The sequence below is a fragment of the Perca fluviatilis genome, chromosome 15, assembly GCF_010015445.1.
Source record: "Perca fluviatilis chromosome 15, GENO_Pfluv_1.0, whole genome shotgun sequence".
NCBI lineage: Eukaryota > Metazoa > Chordata > Actinopteri > Perciformes > Percidae > Perca > Perca fluviatilis.
In genome coordinates, this window is record NC_053126.1 from 18,690,320 (window position 1) to 18,712,812 (window position 22,493).

At 40.3% G+C, this 22,493-nt stretch overlaps 1 protein-coding gene across 1 annotated transcript; it reads left to right on the forward strand.

Moving 5' to 3' along the window:
• Positions 1-1,209: 1,209 nt before the first annotated feature.
• Positions 1,210-22,478, forward strand: cntnap1 (contactin associated protein 1). The gene is made up of 24 exons (XM_039825405.1): positions 1,210-2,123; positions 6,416-6,517; positions 7,171-7,364; positions 7,654-7,807; positions 8,153-8,356; positions 8,707-8,891; positions 9,078-9,227; positions 9,399-9,660; positions 9,968-10,117; positions 10,211-10,385; positions 10,849-10,955; positions 11,070-11,192; positions 11,530-11,733; positions 11,827-11,983; positions 12,074-12,201; positions 12,289-12,462; positions 12,577-12,795; positions 12,899-13,138; positions 15,089-15,328; positions 15,539-15,666; positions 15,854-15,947; positions 16,070-16,300; positions 16,389-16,433; positions 19,045-22,478. The coding sequence occupies exons 1-24, from the start codon at positions 2,063-2,065 to the stop codon at positions 19,242-19,244; spliced, it is 3,927 nt and encodes a 1,308-aa protein (XP_039681339.1). The 5' UTR covers positions 1,210-2,062; the 3' UTR covers positions 19,245-22,478.
• The last annotated feature ends 15 nt before the right edge of the window (positions 22,479-22,493 follow it).

Here is a 22,493-nt window from a genome sequence, read left to right on the forward strand (position 1 = left end):
TAATGGAAATAAGAGGATTGTAGGACTGATGTTGTGTATTTTGGGTATACAATATTTTGCAGCAAACATGATGCCAAAATGACTTTGTGAGTGAGGTTGAGTATTGGAAAGCCTGGATTGTATTTGCTGGGAATTCTGCCTCTGGTTGCTCTTGTTAATCAGTTTATCACTTGAGCCTTTGTGTTATATTTTTTTCCCTAGATGTGTGGTTTAACCCCAACCAGACCTCATTAGGTCTCCTCTGAACTGGTATCTATGGTTACTATAAGGTCAAATATTAAAGGTCAATGGGGAAACAGATGGCAATCCAGCCTAACCATCTATAAGCTCTATAGCTTAGCACCTATGTGCAGGGTGTGCTTGTGTTTGTGTGTACTACACATGTTATCTGAAGACAACAGAACAGCAGTTATCAGAACACAACACTTGGTTTTTAACTTGTTCACTAACATTAATAGTCTTATAGTCTAGACTTTCTAATATTCTAACAGAGACAATTTACTGAAGAAATAAAATAATGCTTTTGCTTGCTGTTTTACCTTTAACATAGTTCAAATTAGTGTATGATAAACCATACATAAAACATAGCAGTATAGTGTAGGATACTTTAACACTTATGAATGTCATTGCACCTTGTTTGAATATCTGTGAAATAGTATGGCTCACACTTCACTATCAATAAGAAAACCTCTTGTATATCCAGAACTTTTGAGTAATATATTGATTTCCACTGCGATTGAGATAAATGACCTCAACAAATCATTTTTGTACCTGTCTCTTGTCAGTTAAATAGATGCCTCTGTAGTGCCTAGGCCACATCTGCAGCCAGTTATCCCTGCTGATTTGATGCCCTACTTCACTCTCCCCTGTTATTTTCTTCCCTTGGCCATTGTCTTCTCTCTGCAAATATAATTCTACTCTTATGGTATTTCAGGGGTAAAGCAGTGACAGGGAGCTTACAAACTGACAATCTGATTTGATTGAAAACACTGTAAATCCCATACTGGCCCAGGCATTCAATCTCACATCATCACTCACACACTGCCGTCCCATAAACCCACTTCTTAATCCCAAAGCCTTTTTTTATTTTGTGGTCAATGTGCCACCCTTTGCCACAAATCCCCCTCTGCCTCAGTCTCACCCTGCCCCCACCCCCTGTGTATGCATGGGGATGAGACTGAGTTCAGGCACAGCTGGCATCATCATCCTGTAACCTGTTCTTCTCTGGACATGGTTTGTGAATGCACTGGCATGGGCAGAGTACCTGGACAAGGTCAAACAGACAACCCGCAAAACTGTGCAGCCTGCTGTGATTGTCATTCTATATAGTCATCTTGCTGACACAGGATATCAAGGACTTCCATCCTATTTTGGGGTTCAAGTTTAGATGTGTGTTCCTCGAGAGAAATACTTAACCATCTCCTCACTAGCGCAGGCAGTGCACTCTAGTTGGCAGGCACGAAAAGTGTACCAAAGGATGATAGGAGATGCCATGAAAAAAGAGAAGAGGAATAAATCGTTGGTGCATTGGTGATATTACCACATCCTTGATGGATATTGTTGTTTTTGACCAGTTCCACAAGACTTATTTGGAGATTTAAGCAACATCACATTATTTTTAATTGTTTTGGAAAAATACTTTCATTCTGCAGCGGACAAAAAAAGTTTTTTTTTTTCCTTCCTCCATTCCAGTCTCTTCTGCATCCAGACTCCTGCGGAAAGGACGCTACAGAACCCCACTCCCAACTGGCCTACAAGCATTCTGCTAGTTTACAAATATGTTGAATTATATCATGCAGGAGCCACACCATTACATGACGGTCATTTGAAAGAAACAATTTAAAGGATATAAAAGAAGAAGTGCGCGCTCTCGGCCAAGCGCAGCATCAGCACCAGCATCCGATGCGCGTCCCCGACCCGGTAGAGGCTGCCCGAAATCCCGGGAAGAGGAGTTGGAGCTGCGCGAGTTAAAGTTGGGCTAAAGGGGGGTGAGAGGATGCTGCAGAACAATCTACGATCTAATTAACATAGCATATGCGGAGAAACGTGTCCTAAGTGAAGGATGACTTGCAAAATACTGAGCATATGCCTCTTATTTTTGGGTTTTCAACATTGCTCATCACGTAAGTCTTGTGAAACAGCAACTGTTCATCTATTATCTGCTGCTAGAATATTATTAAAATATTTCAAAGTGTGTATACATGCCTTATCTGCATATTGTTTAGCATCTGATCATATGCTTTGAAAAAGTTGCATTATAACATTCGTTGATAAGTGGAAAATACCACTGGAGGGCAAAATGTAGCCTGAGGTGCTGAGATCGTTAAAGGGCAACAACACACGTTGCGATAAAATCAGACAGCCTTAAAACATAGATCATTAAATTTCACTGCATGTCTTGGCTAATGTAATTTCAATAAAGCATTGTGTAGTGGGATCACAAAAAAAAGTGTAGGAGCAAACCGCGTCGGTCCTGCAGAAGGTGCGCATGGTTATCCCCATCGCTGTCTGCATTGCAGTGCTTTCTCTCAGCCAGCACGCAAGTTTCTGCACCGTGTGGCTTCAACTCTCGACTTCTTTGCAGAGCACGATGCTGCTCGGAAGTCTATTTCTATTTATTTAGGTTTCTAATATAATAATCTCCAAATGGCTTTGAACGTGTATGTTTTTGTTGGGTGAAAATCCTCTAAACATCTTTTCAAAGTGGCGGTTGAGAGCGCAGGGCACAGTGTCCTGAGCGGGACCAGCCCACTGCAGTACTTTTTTTTTTGGGAAGCCCAAAAATAAATCCCTGCATCTTGCACACGACGAGCGTGGATTCACCCGGCAGGGAAATCATTACTATCAGTCAGATCAGTCGGGCAGTCAGGTGGGTTTAGTTGGACCATAGACCGTAAACAGAGGTGGAGCTGTGTTTGGGGCTAAATTGGATTGTGATACCTTTCTATCACAGAGCCTGTATGCATACTAATAAGCTTTATGCATGATGTCAGTGTCATGATGACCTCACAGGGTCTTGACTGTTAATTAACCCCAAACAGCCATTGCATGAGTCATTAGTTTTTGATATTAGTTCTAGATCAGGGAGGAGGAATGCGTTGTCATTTGACTTCTTATACACACAACCGTATATAGTTCTGGGTGTTAATGTGGATCCTCTTTACATATGTATTGTGCACTTTTCGGAGCTCTTTCTGTTACTTATTGTAGGGAAATAACATTTACTGAAAAATGGTTTGCATAAGACGCCATGCTGCTGCCCTGTCACATGGTAGGCTGGGATGGTAAATGGTGTTGAGAGAATTAAAAGTGAATGAATGGGAAAGTCTGCAATTGAGTGGGAGTTTGTAAACGTCATTAGATCACTGAATGCTAACCAGTAAGTGGGGGCCTGTGGGTTTAGCTTGTTGTAGATCCCGCTGGTACTTTATTGAAGGCCAGGCCGTCTGTGTATCTGCTATGTGGAAATGCAGCTCTGCTAGATTAAAATGGAGCCTCAGATCCCAGAGCACAGAGAGCCAGGGTAGGGTGAGGCCAAGGCTCACTTAGTAAGATGTGTGTTTTATTTAGGAGGGTGTAATGCTTATGCATCAATCTCAAGTTTATGATTTGTGCATTCTGTCATGGTTTAGCAGCCCGGGCAGCAGGAACCTGTTTGGTCCATGTGAGGGGATGTGATATCCAGAAGGAAGCGCATGTTGCTATGTGTGCAAACGCCACTGCTTTGTTCTTTTAGACAGCAAATAAAGCAGTTTGAGATCTGAATTTAATTTAATTTATTCTGATGTGCTTCATGGTTTGTGTTTTTATGTCTGGCAGTAGTCAGACACCACCCACTGTGATGCCTGCCTGGGTATGAATGATTTATTAAAACCCCTTTAACAGAGCATGCTATACTTTACTACCCCTACTGTTCTGTTGCAGTTTTCCCAGCAGTTTTTGATATATTGTTGGTTATCTGCATTCAGTTGACATCAGCGCACATACAGGGTTTGCTGTCTGAATCCTCAGCTGTCACACATCACAGGCTAGAGACAGGCAGAGGAGGCGCCTCTTTGCATACTGTATGTAACCAGCATTAATGATGTGTCAGCCCAGACAGACCAGTCTACCCTTACAGCAAACTGATGATTCAGCAAGCATGGTGCTAGAGCTCTACACAGCCACACTGTTCCCCACTCCCTTAGTGATAAATGTGTGTGGTGCAGAGAAGGAGGGGGGCAGGATCACAAGGAGAGGGGTGAAAACCTGGTGACTGGATGCTCTGCACAGGCTTCAGGTACACTTTAGCTACTGCATCACGACAACGCCCACTTGGGGAGAGAGAGGCAGAGAGAAAAGTAAAAAATAGCAAGATGATGAGAGAGAGTATGAGGTAATGGGACGCAGTGAGAGCAAGAAAGAGTGGATGATTTGAGTTGGAATGGAGATAAAACGATAGAGGACTCAGAGTGAGGGAAACAAAGCAAGACGTTGAATAGGTGGGGGTGTAGAACGCGTGGCAGTCTTGTCATAAGGAGGAGCTGATTGGCCTGGGTTAACCTGCTGTAGGCTGGGATGGAGCTGCTCTCCACATTTAAAGTCAAACTCTCCTCCTACTACTAAATGAAGAATTAAAACAAATCAATACACCTTAAGCTATTAGTAGCAAGTAAGCTTTGCCTGTGTAAATGCTGCGCCACTCTTTTAAATATTTTTGTTTGAATAGCAATTTGAGCAGTGGATCATTTGAATTGGCTCTGCAGTCTAGTAATGGAGCGATGCAGCAGAGATCTGTTATCGATCATCTGCAGCATAGCAGGGCATTCTGTATGATAAGGACGGTGAGAAAGCCTATTAGAGAGGCACTCAGTGGCAGAAAGTCAAGGTCACATTTCACTTGCTCAGCACATTTACTCCACCTAAATGTGCAGCGTGTCCTTGCATTACATGTGACAGAACTCGTGCTCATATGACAAAGTCATTCTTACAAGATGAGGCAGAAAATGGTGTATTCGTGCTGTGTCATCGCTCACGGATGTTTCATGTGTTATTTAAGGTAGTGTCATGATGAAGTTCTCCACTTCCTAATTTCTGCTGAATTTGCTGTGATCACTCAGCCTTCTGCTCTTTGACAAAGTTATTTAAAATGTGAGTCAATGCAGCACCCTTTCTCATCTTGCTCCATCTGCAGCCTGCATACTAATTCTGATAACAGCATCTCCTGTTCTTCATGACCTTTGTAATTGTAAGAACAGAAATTACAATGCCAGAACTCTTGTTAAGTTAACAACTCCAGAAGTTTAGAGATTATAATGATAAGGGAGGAAGAAGAGGAAGGTCAGATTGGAAATGCTTTCATTTACCTTTTTTTCTTTTTTTAATTTTACAGTAGTTGGTCCTGTGCACACTGAGATTGAAACTAATTTCTCTGCTTCTTCCTACCTTCATATTCTAGTAAAACTCAATCCATCTATAGTTTTTAGCCTATCTATATTATAGCTTTTGGGACTGTTAAAGAACATACTATGGCACTTAAAATAGGCCAGTGTTTCTCTTGCAGCTAGAGGTGAGGGCATCGCACATTTATCCTCAGCAGTGACACAAGCAAGATTAGGTAGAATTATGGTCAGTTTTAATAGCCGTGGCCTGGGGAGCGAGCCTGAGCAGATGGGTGATGGTCTTATCAGTCTCATAACCACATGCAGAATAGCAACTCAACAAGACAAAGATACATTCTCAGTTTGCCTTCGACTTTTCCACCCATGACACTGCAAGTACTTTTTTCAAGAAATTACACAAAAATGTGTACACACATACAGGCACTGACAGGCACGTACACACAGCAACAATCATGTGACGCAGCAACATTTTTATTCTGCCTCTGCAACACCAAAAAGAACAAGACCAGACCTCTTTTGAAATTGTAAGGGGGTGTTGTGTAACCTCATGATATTCACAATAGTTTATCTCAGAGATAGTGTACATAATCAGTAGCTGTCAGTCTCATATTTCACCGCTCGTCCCACCCATCCTGTGAAGGAATGAAGATGCAAAGATGATGCACGCTCAGAATAGATGTCAGGACAGTTAGATTTATAAGTCTTGGTCCACAACCTTATAAGCAGGCTATTTAGGGATTGTGTTCGACTGTGGAATATTAATCTGTGACCTCACTATCTGTATACCTTTACCAGAAGAAAGACTAAATGTGTTTGTGCTGTGCTTTGAATTTAATTGGATTGATCCGGCCACATTTGTATTTTATGTCTAATGGAGCATGCACTAGCCTCTCATTAAACTGCAATTTTTTCTTATCAAGCTGCACAGTATTTGTTGCCCATAACTGTATCATTTTGAAAGTAATGTGTCAAAACTGCATAATGAGAAGGTGTAATAACTCGTGACCTTTGTGTCTTCCTGATTTTCATTGCAGGAGAATGCGTTGATCCGCTGATCTCTGGGCTCTATGCCTCTTCCTTCCTGGCCTCCTCCAGATACAACTTTCTTTACTCTGCCAATTTTGCCAAATTGTATGGTAAGTAGTGTTGAGTTCATCCATGACTTCAAAACATTCACTTTACAGACCTTTCTCATGGCAGTTTTAATTTATGACCGCAGGAAAAGCACAAATCTAACTAATATAACAAGTCGCAGTGTGCAGGCACATTAATGTTATTAGTTCCACCTGTGTAACAAAGGGTTATTCTCACAGTGGCAAAAAGCAACAACTTCCAGATACTGCAGTATCAGTATGCCACAGGCGGAGACTCCTTAAACTCCTTGGGGATCCTAAACACTATGTATATAATCTACTGTCATTTTAGTACAGAAATAAGGACCTCAGATTACAAAATCTAGCAATTGAAGGAACAATCATAATGGCTGTTGGAATTTGCTTGTTAGCCAACAGATAGAGGCCAACAGTATAAGTAATGGGCTACAATTAGCTAAATAGATTAGTGGTATATTGTGTAATCTGCAAAATACTAAAGGCTAAAACAGTACAGTAGCTGAACTTTACCAGCTCATTCAAGTTCTCCACCCCAAATTTGACAGAAGTTTAAAATGGCTGCCATAAATTACAAATTCAGTTGATATCACAAATGCTTTGGACATGATTTCATCCCAGTCAAACTGTGTCTGTGACCCCTCTAGTCAAACACTCATATTTCTCTTTCACCTCCTTAGGCAGCAGTGGCTGGTCCCCATCCCCCAGGGACAGACAGCCATGGCTGCAGGTAGACCTGGGCAGGAAGTATCGACTGGTGGCCATTGCCACCCAGGGGACCTTTAACTCATATGACTGGATCACCAAGTACACCCTGCTCTATGGAGACCGACCAGACTCCTGGACACCGTACATCATGGATGGAGGAAACTCTGTAGGTGTCACTGAGACCGGGTGGTTGAGGTGGGATGAGGGCCATAACAGGGATGAGGCGAGGATTATAGTCAAATGTAATCTTTACAGCCGATTCTGCAGTAAATGGGTGTTCTATTAAATTCATTGTCACTGGCACTGAAACAAAGACAGCACAGCATATTCTCGCTCTCAACACTGACAAAGCTAATCTCATCATCAGTTCATCTCCAGTCCCTTAATAAGGCCTTAACACCATTGCAGTGTCTCAATAACTCTTTTCCCTATTTCCCTCTTTCATCTGTTTGCAGACGCTGCCTGCAAACTGGAATTATTATCAGATAAAGAGGAATGTCTTCCATTACGCCTTTACTGCTAAACACATACGCCTGCTGCCTCTGGCGTGGAACACAGAGAATGGAGGGAAGATTGGTGTGAGGCTGGAGCTGTTTGGCTGCCCTTATGGTAAAAATGACTGATGGACGCTAGCCAGGGATTTACTGTCTCTGATTCACATCCAGGGAAATTCTACAATCCCAGTGCTTAATCATTTGATAATATGTCACTAAATCTAAGTGCCAAATATGATACAATTTGTTCCTAGTTAATAGATGACTAAGCTCAGTATCCCCAGATTCATGCTCAGGAACATCATACACACATCTGACGAGCTCCAGGAAATGTGCCATGTAGCATTTACCTAGATAATCCTTACAACCCTCAAAAAATGCTACATAAGACTTTAACCTAAAATGCATGTCACATCCTCTGTAGTGATTTTAGAAATACATTTTGAAATTTTGTCTGCAGATTCTTATGTGCTACAGTACAACGGGGATGACTCAGTGGTCTACATGTACCCAGAGAAGAGGTCTCGTACACTACAAGACCATATCGCCATAAACTTTAAGACTCTGGAGCAGGATGGTCTGCTGTTACACAGTGAGGGGATTCAAGGAGACCTGTTCACCTTGGAGCTGAAGAGAGGCCGTCTTTACCTGCACATCAGCCTAGGTACAGCTTGAGTTGTTTGTTGGATAAATATAGTGGACATTGTTTTTATTATGCCTACAGGGGCGCCCCATAAAGTTGCAATTTACGAAAGAGATCATGTTGTAGAGTTATGGGTGAATAAAATATTGGCATTTGTGACCATTTCATCCATCTCATAAAGAAATGGGCTCTTCCTCAATCCTAACAAAAAGCTGAGTTGTCTGGGGTTAGAGAGCTTAATATTGCTGGTTAGATTGTTGACTAGAGCCCTGCAGCTCAGCATTTTCTATCAGTGTTACATTACTTAGAGCTGATTTGAGCCGATTTGTTTTCATGTTTAGTTCCCCCTGTCCTTGCCCTCTGTTTTTCAGGAAGCAGTGTAATACACAAAGTTGATGGCCGAACTACCCTAACTGCTGGCAGCCTTCTTGATAATCTACACTGGCACTATGTCACCATCAAGCGCTATGGTCGACAGGTGAACTTCACAGTGGACAGTCACACAGTCACAGCCATCTGTAAAGGAGAGTTTACACACCTGGATCTGGATACGCAGGTACCTCATATGTATTTGTATTACAACATAAAATATAAACTGAAAGCTGTGATAATTAAATGAAAAGATCACTAAGCTGTATGCTGAATACATTCCCTGATGCTTCTTATAAGGATACTTCCAAATGCATTTCACTTACAACTTGAAGGCAACTTGTAAACTATTTTATTTATACCCTTTTCCTAGTTATATGTAGGAGGTGTCATAGAACAAAATATGCCTCACCTGCCCAGTACACCAAATTTCCGGGGCTGCCTGGAGAACGTCTTCATCAATGGCGTCAACATCATTGACAAGGCTCAGAGAGAGGAACCTGACATCCGAATCCCACGAAAGGTAGGGCTTTATACAAACCATTATACTGCATTCTAGTACACTGTTACTGATGATCGCCATCCATTGTAATTAAACAACATGACTTTATCTGTTCCATGCTGACAATGCAATAACAATCAGTGGAAAGGTTTTCACCGTAACTGAGGTCTGATTTCTCTTTCTTCCCTTCAGAAAAAGATGCATTATGCCTGCAGGGACATTCTGCTCAAACCAATGACTTTTGCTGGGCCCAACAACTATCTGCAGGTACCGGGCTTCTTTAGGAGGCCACGTATGTTTGTGAAGTTTAAGTTCCGCTCATGGGACTACACTGGGCTGCTAATGTTCACACGATTTGCTGATGACCTGGGTGCCCTTGAGCTGGGCCTAAGCGAGGGACAGATCAACGTCACTATATTCCAGCCTGGGAAGAAGAAACTCCAGTTTGCTGCAGGTGGGCTCATGCAATTGTTTGGCCTTGTCAGATACAACAGAAAAGATAACATTTAAAGATTTTTTTAACATACGATGCCTAATGCTTCATGTTATTGACAGTTCGCTAAGCACCGCCCCTTAGTTACTGTTGCTATGCCTGTCAAGCTTTCCCTTCACATACAGTTATAGTGATAAAGGTGGCAGATTTACTACTTGAAATTCATAATCTTTTTTGAAGCAATGGGCGCATCTGATCTCTATACTGAATCTGATTGTAGAAACATAAAGTAGCATGACAGGCATTTCTCCAATCTCAAAATCTCTAGGATACCGGCTAAATGATGGTTACTGGCATTCAGTGGATTTGGCAGCCAGAGACAGCCTGCTGACTCTCACAATCGATGAGGAGGAGGGCTCTCCACTAAAGATCACCAACCCTTTCACAATTCGTACGGGAGACCGCTACTTTTTTGGAGGTGAGGGGATGACTTCAAACAATTTTCAACAACTCCAAAATTAAAATTAAAATCTGTACTGTCCAATTCATACATTTACTTTCCTGCGCTCAGGTTGTCCGAAAACCAATAACACAATAAGGAAGTGCGAGACTAAGCTGAACCGCTTTCATGGTTGCATGCAGCATATCTTCATAGACAACGAACAGCTTGATATTGACATTATTCTGCAACGACAATGGGGTCGCTATGCTGAGCTGTTGTTGGGCACCTGTGGCATCACTGACAGGTGGGAAATGTCACCTAATTTACAATATGTAGCATAAAGCATATCATTTCATTAATAGGAGGGAAATTGCAAAAGGAAACAGACAAAACTATCTTATCATGTTATTTGAGTCGTAAAGTTACACATTATGTACCCTCATCGTACTATAAAATACACACATTCCTATAATGATTCATTAGGAGAACTATAGGAATTATTGTCTTGGCTCTTTTATGGTGTTGTCAAAGTAATGTGATCTCATTCAAGATGTTTGTGAAGCATTTGGCACTGAATGGTTAGTCTTTAGAGTGAGACATCACTTTTTTAGAGCTGATGGCATCATCTCATGGTAAGGTTCACCTCCTAAACCTTACAAGAAACAACTTACAGAGAACACTGAGAAATAAAGAAAATGACACACTTGTGTAAGTCTCACTTTTGTAACATCAAAATACTCAGTATAAGCATATCTTTTTGTTTATAGATGTAGTCCAAATCCATGCGAACATGAAGGCAGATGCATCCAGTCCTGGGATGACTTTATCTGTCTGTGTGAGAACACAGGCTATAAAGGAGAAGTGTGTCACATGTGTAAGTGCTGGCTGACAATCCTATCAGTGTAATAAGTATTTCTTTAGATTACATTTGACCCGTACCATATTTCGTCCTAATAATAACAAATTGATCACGTCCCTTCTCGAACAGCGGTTTATAAAGAGTCATGCGAGGCCTACAGACTCAGTGGCAAGTATTGGTCTGGAAACTACACCATCGATCCTGATCTCAGTGGACCGCTGAAACCATTTGAAGTGTACTGCAAAATGAAGTGTAAGTAATCATTGTCTCTTATAAAAAAAAAAAACAGCTTCATTAGCACTGTGTTCAGTGTTTGCTGGATCCTCTTTGGGTTGTTATAATGAAAAGTTGGAGAGTCAGATTATCGTGTTCCTGTTATGAAAAATGTGTACTGAAATTTCATCGGAAATTAAATGAGTTGGAAAAACAAGACAGGTCTAGTTGTTTCCATGTGTGCATGTTAGCAAAATGTGCATTTTCTATTCTATTCTTATAAGACATTCACTTGCTTTTCATTCTTCTTAGATTAATATCCTTCATCCTTCATTCTCGTTTAACATTTAATCGCTATGACCTATATCTGTCACAGCATATAAAGCTTGGACAGTGATTCTGAATGACCGTGTGGACGGTACCAAGGTGACTGGGAGTTCAATAGACCGGCCGTATATAGGAGATGTCAACTACTGGAACGCCTCCTGGGATGAAGTCACTGCTCTAGCCAACACCTCTGTGTACTGTGAGCAGTGGATCGACTACTCCTGCTACAAGTCCCGTCTCCTCAACACCCCCAGTAAGTGGGATTAGTCAGTTTATTAATTTGGTAGTGTGCTCATGGAAAACAAGAAAGATAGTAAACTAACACACCATTTCTTTATCAAAATAGATGGAAGACCTTTTGGTTACTGGATTGGTCGTAACAATGAGAGTCACTATTACTGGGGTGGAACATTCAGAGAGGTCCAAAAGTGTGGCTGCGCTATCAACCAAACCTGCACCGATCCCAAGTTTCAATGTAACTGTGATGCTGACTATAGACAATGGTGAGCGAGGGATACTGTACATTGTGCAGGTTTAGCTTTTATCTGTGACACTGACGATGAAGTCTTAACATCTCCACTGTGGCTTTTCAGGTACTCAGATAAGGGCTACTTGGACTTTAGAGACCATCTGCCTGTGAAGAAGGTGGTAGTCGGGGACACCAACAGGACCGGCTCCGAAGCACAATTTACCGTCGGGCCCCTCCGCTGCCATGGCGACAGTAAGCTTAAATATTATTGGTTGTACTCACACAGTGATGTTCAGCTTTGCTGAAAACTTGAGAGGTGTTTTTTTTTGTTTTCCATAGGAAACATCTGGAACACCATAGCCTTCACCAAGCCCACCTACATAACCTTCCCTACCTTCAGGCCAGGCTCCAGCGCTGACATCTCCTTCCACTTCAAAACCTATCGGGACCACGGCGTCTTCTTGGAGAACTCTGATGACCAACTTCGAAACTTCATACGATTAGAGCTGAATAGTGAGTTGACTCATCTGCTAGCAGGGAGATATTCACCTCATACAACTGAAAGATGTATCTAATAATTACTGCAATTTTGTATTTTTTATTTCTATGTCTTCTTTTCTCTTCCAGCCACCCATAACCTTGTGTTTATATTTATGGTTGGTGATGGCATCCTTAATGTGACTCTACGCTCCCCGGTGCCACTCAATGACAACGAGTGGCACTTTGTTCAGGCTGAGCTTAACGTGAAGCTGGCCCGCATCAAGGTTGATTATCAGCCTTGGGCTGTCACACGTTTTCCAGGTCAGACTTTCGTCACCATGAAGTTTACGCATCCTGTCCTAGTAGGTAGGTTGCCTGAGGTGAACATGACATACAGTGCACTTAATGTATGCTCTCTAAACATTAAGGAAATATGAATAACGACTGATAAAAGTATTCTGTGTATTAGGTGCAGCCAACCGCACCCTGAGACCTTTCTTGGGGTGTCTTCGAGGGTTGCGGATGAACGGTGTTCCTCTTGATTTAGAGGGGAAAGTAAATGAAGAACAGGGTATAAGGAGGAACTGTACTGGAGAATGTCTCAATGCTACCATACCATGCCGAAACGGCGGCCAGTGTATTGAAGGCTATGCTTGCTACACTTGTGACTGTAACAACACAGCTTTTGATGGTTTCTATTGCCATAAAGGTGAGTTTCACTGTTATCCCGAATTAGTTGACTTGACTAGAAATTTGTGTGGAAACCGGTTGCCTTAAACCATTTAAGTTTTTACACAAGGTGAAACTTAACAGGTCAAGTTTTATTGACACAGAGCGGTAAGTTGTTGCAGAAGAGTAAATCAAGTTTACATTAGTAAGTTACATTAGTCATTACTAAAAATCATAAGTAAACATCTTTCTGGAGTCCTGTTGTCCAAAATAAGAATGTTAAGTTAAAGCTTTAGTGTGTAACTTTTTTATATTTTTAGAACGTCCGTTACATTCAAGCCATTGCCAAATGAGTTGATACAAAACTCTCTCTGTATTACTCATCAAAATTGAGTGAAGATAATTACCTCTTCTGAAGAGTCCATCATGTTTCTTTAATGCTTTGTGTCCTCCTTGGCTACTAGCAACTGCGTGGCGGAGAGATGGGGGTGGTGCACGATCACAGAAGGCTTGTATCATGTGGATGCGCCATCAGTTTTGTTACTAAGAATTCCTCATGGGGGAGACAGGATCTATGCAATATAGCTTTAAACATGCAAAGAAACATTACAAATATAAAACATAAGGCCACTTACAATAAAAAAAGGAAAGCATTCGTCAATATAAAGATAGATAACAACACAGATTTAAAGCGCCCATATTATGCTCATTTTCAGGTTCATAACTGTATTTTAAGGTTGTACCAGAATAGGTTTACATGGTTTAATTTTCAAAAAACACCATATTTTAGTTGTACTGCACAGCTCTCTCTCACTGCTGCAGATCCTCTTTTCACCTGGTTTCTGTTTTAGCTACAGAGTGAGACCTCTTTTCATCTTCTTCTTCACTACTATCTTTGATTGCACTCGCACATGCTCAGTAGCTCAGATGTAGAGCATGTCAGCTAGCTAACTCTAGAGACAGTAAAAGAAAGCCTGTTTCTCCAACTTTGGTCAGTTACAAGGCAGGATTAGCTGGGAGACTTCTAAATGAGGGCACACATGTAAGTAGTTCTTTTGGAGATTATGATGAACTTGTGTGTTGTAGCAGTGCTTTGCTATTGAGAACGACGTAGCATGCTAGCGTTAGCATGCTAATGCTAACGCTACGAGCTAACGGTTGTGGTTAGCCAGCTCATTTCAGACTGTGACGTCACAGTCCGAGCCGATTTTGACCAGCTCACCAGGAGACTGAAGGCAGGACACATTCAGAAACCGTATCTCACTCAAAACAGCATGGATGGATTTTTTTCAAAGTTTGTATGTGTGTGGAAGCACCAGAGACACAAAAGAACACCCCAAATCCCAGAAAAAGTGATTTTTTCATAATATGGGCACTTTAACATTGCAATTTTGCAATGCATTGTACTGTACAAAGTTTCACCCAGGAAGAAGAGCTATTAATTTCCAATCTGTGTATGTTCCACCTTAACTGCCACGGCCCAGAGGCCATCAGTCCCCACCCGGGTCTCGGTCATGGTACAACAAGAAATATAGATAAACATAAACATTGAATCAACCATACAAAACTAAAACCCAGATAACACAAATGCACACCCAAACATTAACAGAACATTATTAAAACACACTTTAACTAGGACAGAAACTGTTCAGAACATATTTTCTTTTCTCATGAGCTTTTGCATCGCTTCAGCGCAGAACAGTTTAAATGACCCCACCCCTCCCATACAGAAACTTAACATCCTTAGTTATCTCTGCTTAACGTGATCTGTGCACTGCATAACTAATGTGATTTAGTAATGAATATGTTTTTTAACAAAACATGAAAGAATAAGGAGTGACCACTAAAACGTTTAAATTACAACTAAATCTGGATTTACAGTGTACATGTTTGTCTAGAGCTCTGACAAAATCTTCACATATAGAAACTGACATCATCTGCCGCAGTACTTTGCAACAGATATCTAATTCCACAATGATCTTTTCTGAAGACATCGGAGCCCACTTTGAGATTGGCTCGTGGCTGAGATACAACATACGAAAGAAACCTATATCAGACGAAGCAGCATGGGCCAACTGGATTGACCCGCATTACGACAACTTCAGCCTGGGCTACAATGACACAGCAGATGACATAGAGTTCAGTTTCAGCACTGTTCACACGCCGGCTGTGTTGCTCTACATCAGCTCCTTTGTCCAAGACTACATTGCTATCATCCTCAAGACTGACGGTAGGAGAAGCTCAGAATCGTTGTCTGAAAGTTGTCTGAGAATGTAAAAGCTGGAATTTTTTTAAAGTACAATTACATATGTAGAGCAGCAGATTGATTTCATTCACAGATTAAAGACTCTTGCAAAACTACCCCAGGAGTTGATGTAATGCAGTTATTTATCAAAAGAGTAGATGCTATTAATGTCTTTTGTTTCCTTTCTTGCTATAGGTAGTGTAGATCTGAGATATAAGCTGGGGCTCATAACACACAAGTACCAGTTGACTCATCGAAACCTGGCGGATGGATACCCCCACTATGTCAACATAACTAGACACAACAGAACCATCAAAACACAGGTTCATGCTGCTACTGCTGTTACTGTGTCAATCCTGATCTGTGGTTTATGGTTCTAAGAAATTATGTATTATTCCTGGAAAAAATCATAGACCGTTGGGCACCCACCTTAGCTAAGCATAAAGACTGGAAATGGGGAAACAGCTAGCATTGCTCTAAAGGTAATAAACCCCTTTATTTTGCCCACAGGTGGATTACATGGAGCCCATAGTAGAAAAGATAACCTTAGTGGAGGACGCCAGATTTGACTCTCCAAAGTCCATGTTCCTGGGCAGAGTAATGGGTAAATATTTAATTTACCACTTGTTGATGAGAACATGTCAGGTTTTCATCTTGCTGCCAGTATAATTAAAACATTCATTATTTTAAGTGGAACTGTCTTGATGTTTCCATCTGCTCTTTCAGAGGTTGGCGACATTGACTATGAGATCCAGAGGCATAATGCTCCCGGCTTCATAGGCTGCATATCTGGGGTAAGATACAACGTCTACGCCCCTTTAAAGGCCTTATTCCGTCCAAATGAAACAGACCCTCCGGTAACGACACAAGGCTACGTGTCTGAGTCCAACTGTGGCGCCTTCCCTCCTATCCTGGGCTATGTACCATGGGAAGTAGACCCCTGGTTTACCACCATAGGTGAGTTTATATGTCCCATAATGCATCCATACAAAAAAAGAATATTATTTTGTGTTCATCCACTTATTTGTGTATCTCTCTTTTTCAGAATATTTTTATATCCATGATGACCTAGGCCTGTTTTGGATAACAGGTATGATTATTTATTTTTCTATTCTTTAAAAATCTCTGATGAGACGTTGCCCTATCTACACAAATACGGCATATCTGCCTCGTTACTGAATTGCTGCAATTAAAAAGAAATGTCGGTGATGTGAAATTAAGCACCGCTTCCCTCCTTCATTTCTGTTTTACTCACTGTTTCCCTCCTCTTGCAGATGACACAAATCAGCAGTTTGAAATTTTCATTTCTTTTTTCCTAAAATCCTCTAATCCGTAATTAGAGCAGGGTTGTCAGCGTGGGCTTTTGAGTGTTTATTCAAGCGTCTGACTTCAGTCTCAAATGTATTACATGTGGGACAAAATAAAATGAAAAACATACAAAAGGCAGACATTATTATAGTGCATTATTATCATACCTGAGATTATATTTGATTTTATTCAGTTGAGGTCTAATTATCTTTTAATCTACATGAGTGTGTGAATGAAATGAATTTAAGTAAAATAGATCTTTGTCTTTGCAAGAGATTTTTAAACAAATATTAGAAATTATCAGTCACTTTTAAATATCTATTACACACTTAGACTTCTATACAATAATTATCCAGATCACTTACAATGAGTACAATAACTTTAACAGTACATTCAGCCTCTATTCCATTATCACCATAATAGACATTTCCTAAATGCAAGACAATAGAACAATCATGTAAAAGCAACAGGCAACGAAAAAGATAAATATCATGACCTGGGACAGGAATTTGAATAGGTAAAGTGTAGTTAAAATGGAGTAAAACATAATTATATTTGACAGTCTACAAATATTTTTTTATGATTACATTTAAAGAATGCTATGAGACAGTTAGTAATGGTAGTAAATGTTTCATCATAGATATTATGTTAATTCATTCTGCAGTAATTCATCATTTTGATATGAAACAATAGAGTGAATATATTAAAAAATAACACAATTTAAATCTGTCAACACAGAAATTAGTACATTAAAACAAAAGCGTGAAACTGAGCCTGTATATATGGATTTCTGGAAAACATCAATATTTAATTTACTTTTTTTACCTATTTAATCCCCCATAGTTCTGCACCCTGTTACAAGATAAGTGGTGAGACCAGATGAGAGGTTTTCAGCACAGTATTACAGATGATAGACAAAATTAGAGCAGGTCTCCCTGATGAGCAGGAGAGGCTGGAGTCTCAGGATTAAACTCCATCGCTGTCTGAGACCTTCACCGGATCAGCTATATTTAGTCTGCATGGGCCCAGCTTACTGTTCATCATTGATAGATGCTTCAGTTCCATATATCATTCAGATTTAGAGGTATTATGCTAATGCAGTACATCAGCATGTCATTAAAGATTCAATCATCCCAACAATGGTCCCCCCCTGGTTATCAGACATCATCCCTGTCTGATGTACTGCTCAGGATAAAATGGTTATGACTAAGAAACGACACCACTTGTTTTAAATGTACTTGATAAAACAAAACTGCTGGTGAACAAAGTCATTCGAAACGATATTGAAGACATATATTTCCTTCATTCGTCCTGATGCAACGTCACTTTAAATACAATTCTTGCTTTTATTGCTTCTCTAAGCTCTGTGTTGGGTGCAGTAAATATTTTCAACAGCACTGAGCCATTCTCTATATCCATTTATTGAGGGTATGACCCTGAGGGACTGAAGCCTTTCCCAGCACACATTGGCAGAAAGGCTGGGAGACGCTGTCGACATTTGGCCAGTCCATTACACAGTGAACACACTGACTGACAAACAAACACACACCTACAGGCAATTTAGTGTCTCCAGTTCAGCTGACCTGCATTTCTTTGGACTGTGACAGGAAACCCAAGCAAACGCAGGGGGAACATTAAAACTACACAAGGGCTGAAGTTTGAAACTTTAGCTGTGAATCAAAAGCTTGATCTACTAAACAATAATTCTGGTCGTAGGTGCCAAGGCTTACTAGCCTGGTTGACACCAGACTCATACAGAGTTAATTTATAATCAAACTCAGTATGTGTTTACTCAGTTTAGCATTCTCATTAAATGTGTTTCTGTCTTTTATCATTACTATTACGTATACATTTTTCCAAATACATCTCTAAATTAAATGTTTCTTTCTGTTCCATTGATATACAGTATGCTGTGCTTTCTTTCCCCATGGAAAACACTTTAAACTGCATTTGTACAGTATGAAAAGGTGCTATACAAATAAACTTGAACAAAAAGAATGATAAAGAATGAAACAAAAATAACAAAGGAAGTACTAGTACTGGTCAATCTGTGTCAAAAGAAGGTGGATTTTGGGATGTGAGGTGCATAAACAAACTAAATACAAAGCACCAAAGATGTTGCAGAAATACAAATCGCAGGATTCAGTCACAGTAGACACTGCTGTGTTTGCAGTTTGGACTGACTACCTATTAGAAACCTGACTCGGATGGTTCTGGCATTGGCATCTTATTGTCATTATAAATAATATCAGACCTACATTCACACAACAAGGCTGATACAATGTAATAATATAGCAGCAAAACAGTGCCTGCTCCTCATCAGTATTCTTAGAAGCACCTCTTTCCTCAGTGTGTTGCAGATTAACTCTGACTGTGCTATTTTTATCCTTTAGTCATTGTCATCCTGGCGCTGCTGCTGCTCTTTGGAGGCCTGTACAGCATCTATGTCTATGCGTATCAGCAGAAAGGCAGCTACCGAACCAATGAACCCAAGAACCTGGAGTCCCCCAGCAGCTCCAGGCCGCTGACTGAGACCTTGAGGAGAGAAAAAAAGCACCTCCCGGAAATTGAAGAGGAGTTCAGGAGTGACTAGCATCACAGGACCTTTGGGACAGTGGGTGGGGTTTGACTGGGGTTTGGGGAGAGGGAAATAGCACTTACAACAACCACAGATACCTGCATTAGGTTTTCTAATTCTTTCATTCTCTTTTTTTATATTTTTGTTTGTGTTCCTTTTCCCGGGTAAAGTGGAATTAGACCCCTGGTGCTCTACGTAGTACGTATTTTGGTAAGGGTTAAAAGTTCACATCAAGCCCAATGTTGCGTGAGTAGCCAACAAGTCTCACACTGTATTGCAGGGTGAAATACTGAAGTGCCTCATCTGAGCAAGCTTGATCTGAAGTAACATTATAGCTTATTCAGATAGGGTTTAGATTAGACACTGTGGGATCAGGATTTAAAGTATGTTAAGTTACAGTTGGACCATCAGTTAAATGTATTCTAACCCTTTTATTGATTGATTTTTCTTTACTGATCAATTTTTGAGACCGATAAAAGCTACAAATATCCTACTGTATAGCTGTATTGCCATCTAAGATATACCTTTTGGTGACAATCTCTCATGGAGTCTTGGGTTTGAGCATTAAACACATCTGAGAACTAGTGAACTTAACCAGTGCAACAAAAATCCAGATCACCGAAACAAAACTGGTGTTTATGAATAAAAACAACCAACCGAAGAGAGAACACACTGGACAAGCATGGAGCTTTGAGATGTTAAGCTTTGAGATGATACATTTAAAGATTGTAAAAGGTATATATGCTTATATTTGTTGTATTGCAGCCTATAACAGTGCATTACCTATACAGAATGGCACACATAAGTGGTTCAGAATTGCCATAGTGTCAGTAGATAGCAGCTTTGCCGATCACAGTATGCTCAGATTCCTAAACACATTCTCAACTATGGGGCTTCAGAAATGAGAGTGTGATTATATGAAGATACTCCTCTAGGTGTAAAAGCTAACAGGCTGTTGGTGTACTGCAGAATCAAAACAAAAGTTGAGGTGATGAAGCTCAGCAGGGACAGGGTGACCTAAATATCCAAGTCCTTACTCCTTCTGTCTTACTTCTGGTTGCTTATATTATAGTCAAGCTGCCAATAGCTCGGTGCTACAGAGAGTTTGACTCGGCAGAATCTCACAATCCTTCCATCACCAATAATAAGCATCTTTCAGGAAACAGCTGCTCCATGTGGCCGTGTGGAGAAGCATACAGATGAACAAACATGCACACACACACACACACACACACACACACACACAATAACATGTACAGTGGACCACAAGAGTGTAAATGTTAATCTTTTACTTCTAACTCATACTGCTCAAATACTTTTGCATAACGCTGTAGGACAGTAGCCGACCACGCTGACATCACTGTTGTTGCTCATTTAGCTGCTTCCAGTGGGAAGTTGAAAATTCTACCTATATAGTCCAATGAAATGTTCTTCTCTGGCAAGATGAAAATTTTGTTTGATGTGTGATGCAACCAAAGCTTCAGTCATTATCACCGCAGCTCTCCTTGATACTAAAGCACTAATGTGAAAAAAATAGGAAAAAAAAACATTTGTAACATATCAGCTAGAGCATGACCGCACTTTGCAGTAACATGCAATAATATGAGCTTCTTTCAGCCACCAATGATGTTAATGTTTAATTTGCAGATGCACAATAGCAATTAGGATGTAATGAGTGTATACGTGAATATATGAATAATGTGTTAAGCGACTTTTATATTCCTATGGTTTATATAAAACAAGTTAAAAACAGTTAAATGGAGTGCTTTGAATGTAAATCCTCTGACTCTGTAATGTATGAGCAGACACTACAGTGAAGACCGGCTCGAATGTTTTCACTGTAGGCTGCTTAGCACTGAAAGTAAACTAATCCATGGTAGCTGTTTAGATTGCTCAGGATGAAGAAAGTAAAGTACTTGCTCTCTGTAGCACAAATAGCCTACACCTCAACATTGTTTGCTTCTTCTGTTGCAGATGGGCAGGACTTTGCGAAATTGACAAATAAAAATAAAATATTAAATTGTAAAATGAAAGGATGTAAAAACTGCAATTACTGTAATGGCACAACTTAACAATGTATGAAAATGTATAGTTTTGGCCAAAACTGGCATTTAAAGGCTATATTTTTAAGAATGCTGTAATGAGATAAATGATACAGAAAAGTAAGCAGATGAAACTGTTGATTTGTGATCGACACATAGAATGGTTTGTGTTTTTGTTAAATGGACAATCACCACTCAAAGTTCATATTAGGCACAAGCCAACAAGCTTGGGTCAAATATGCTTTGTTGCCTATTAGGAAAGAGTCGACTTATGTATTATATAAATGTATACACCTCACTGTATTCATTGGTAGGTTGACTCTAAACATTCAGCCTAGCAATGTCACTTCATTTCCACTCACTAGTTAATCATGCGTGGTCCCTGGAGCGTGTGTATGTGTGACTGACTGGATGTTTGAGATGTATTGTATATTCATAGTTTGCCCACCAAGATACAATCACCGATGTTAAATAATGACTCATTAAAAACGTGCACTGATGCCAACTCACTTATTGTAGTGCACCAACAGTAGTACAGTGAGACAGAAACAAGGCCTGAGTGTAGCTTAGAGTGGCTCCCCCATATTCAGGTATCAGGTGTTTGTAAATTACAAGCACATTGACTCTGTGCTGAATTGACCCTGAAGTGTTCCACCCTGCATCCTTATGATGGAGACAAGGATGTGAATAAAAGGGATTAAGATAAAATGGCCAATAGGGGGAGTATATGGCAGAAGGATGTTGTTAGCTCAAACAGGGTTTTCATCAAATGTGTAATGCTTAATGCTTCAAAACAAAGATTAAGGGGGCATAAAGTTAAATGTGGAGTTGCAAAGAAATCATGATTTGCATGTAATTCTATTCTGAATTCTATGAACATTTATTAGAGATTTTAATACTTATAAAGGCCTTAAGACCTTTTTATACTTTATATGAATCTGCAGATACTGCAAATTTGACGATAAAGCACCAGAGTGAGTAGTAGGCAGGTTAGACCACTTCCCTGCACCATTAAACTGAATACTTCTGCAACAGGTACCAGAAATGATCATTACATTTGTGTCTGTGATCATACTGAAATTTAGGATTTTCTTCTGTTCTTCAGTCCGCTCGATTTTGTTTTGTAATACTTTCACTGTAAATGACCATTACTGTGTAAATCAAGGCAAAGCCAAACTGTCACCTCAATAAAAGAAGCTTGAAGGAAGTTGTCAATGTGTTA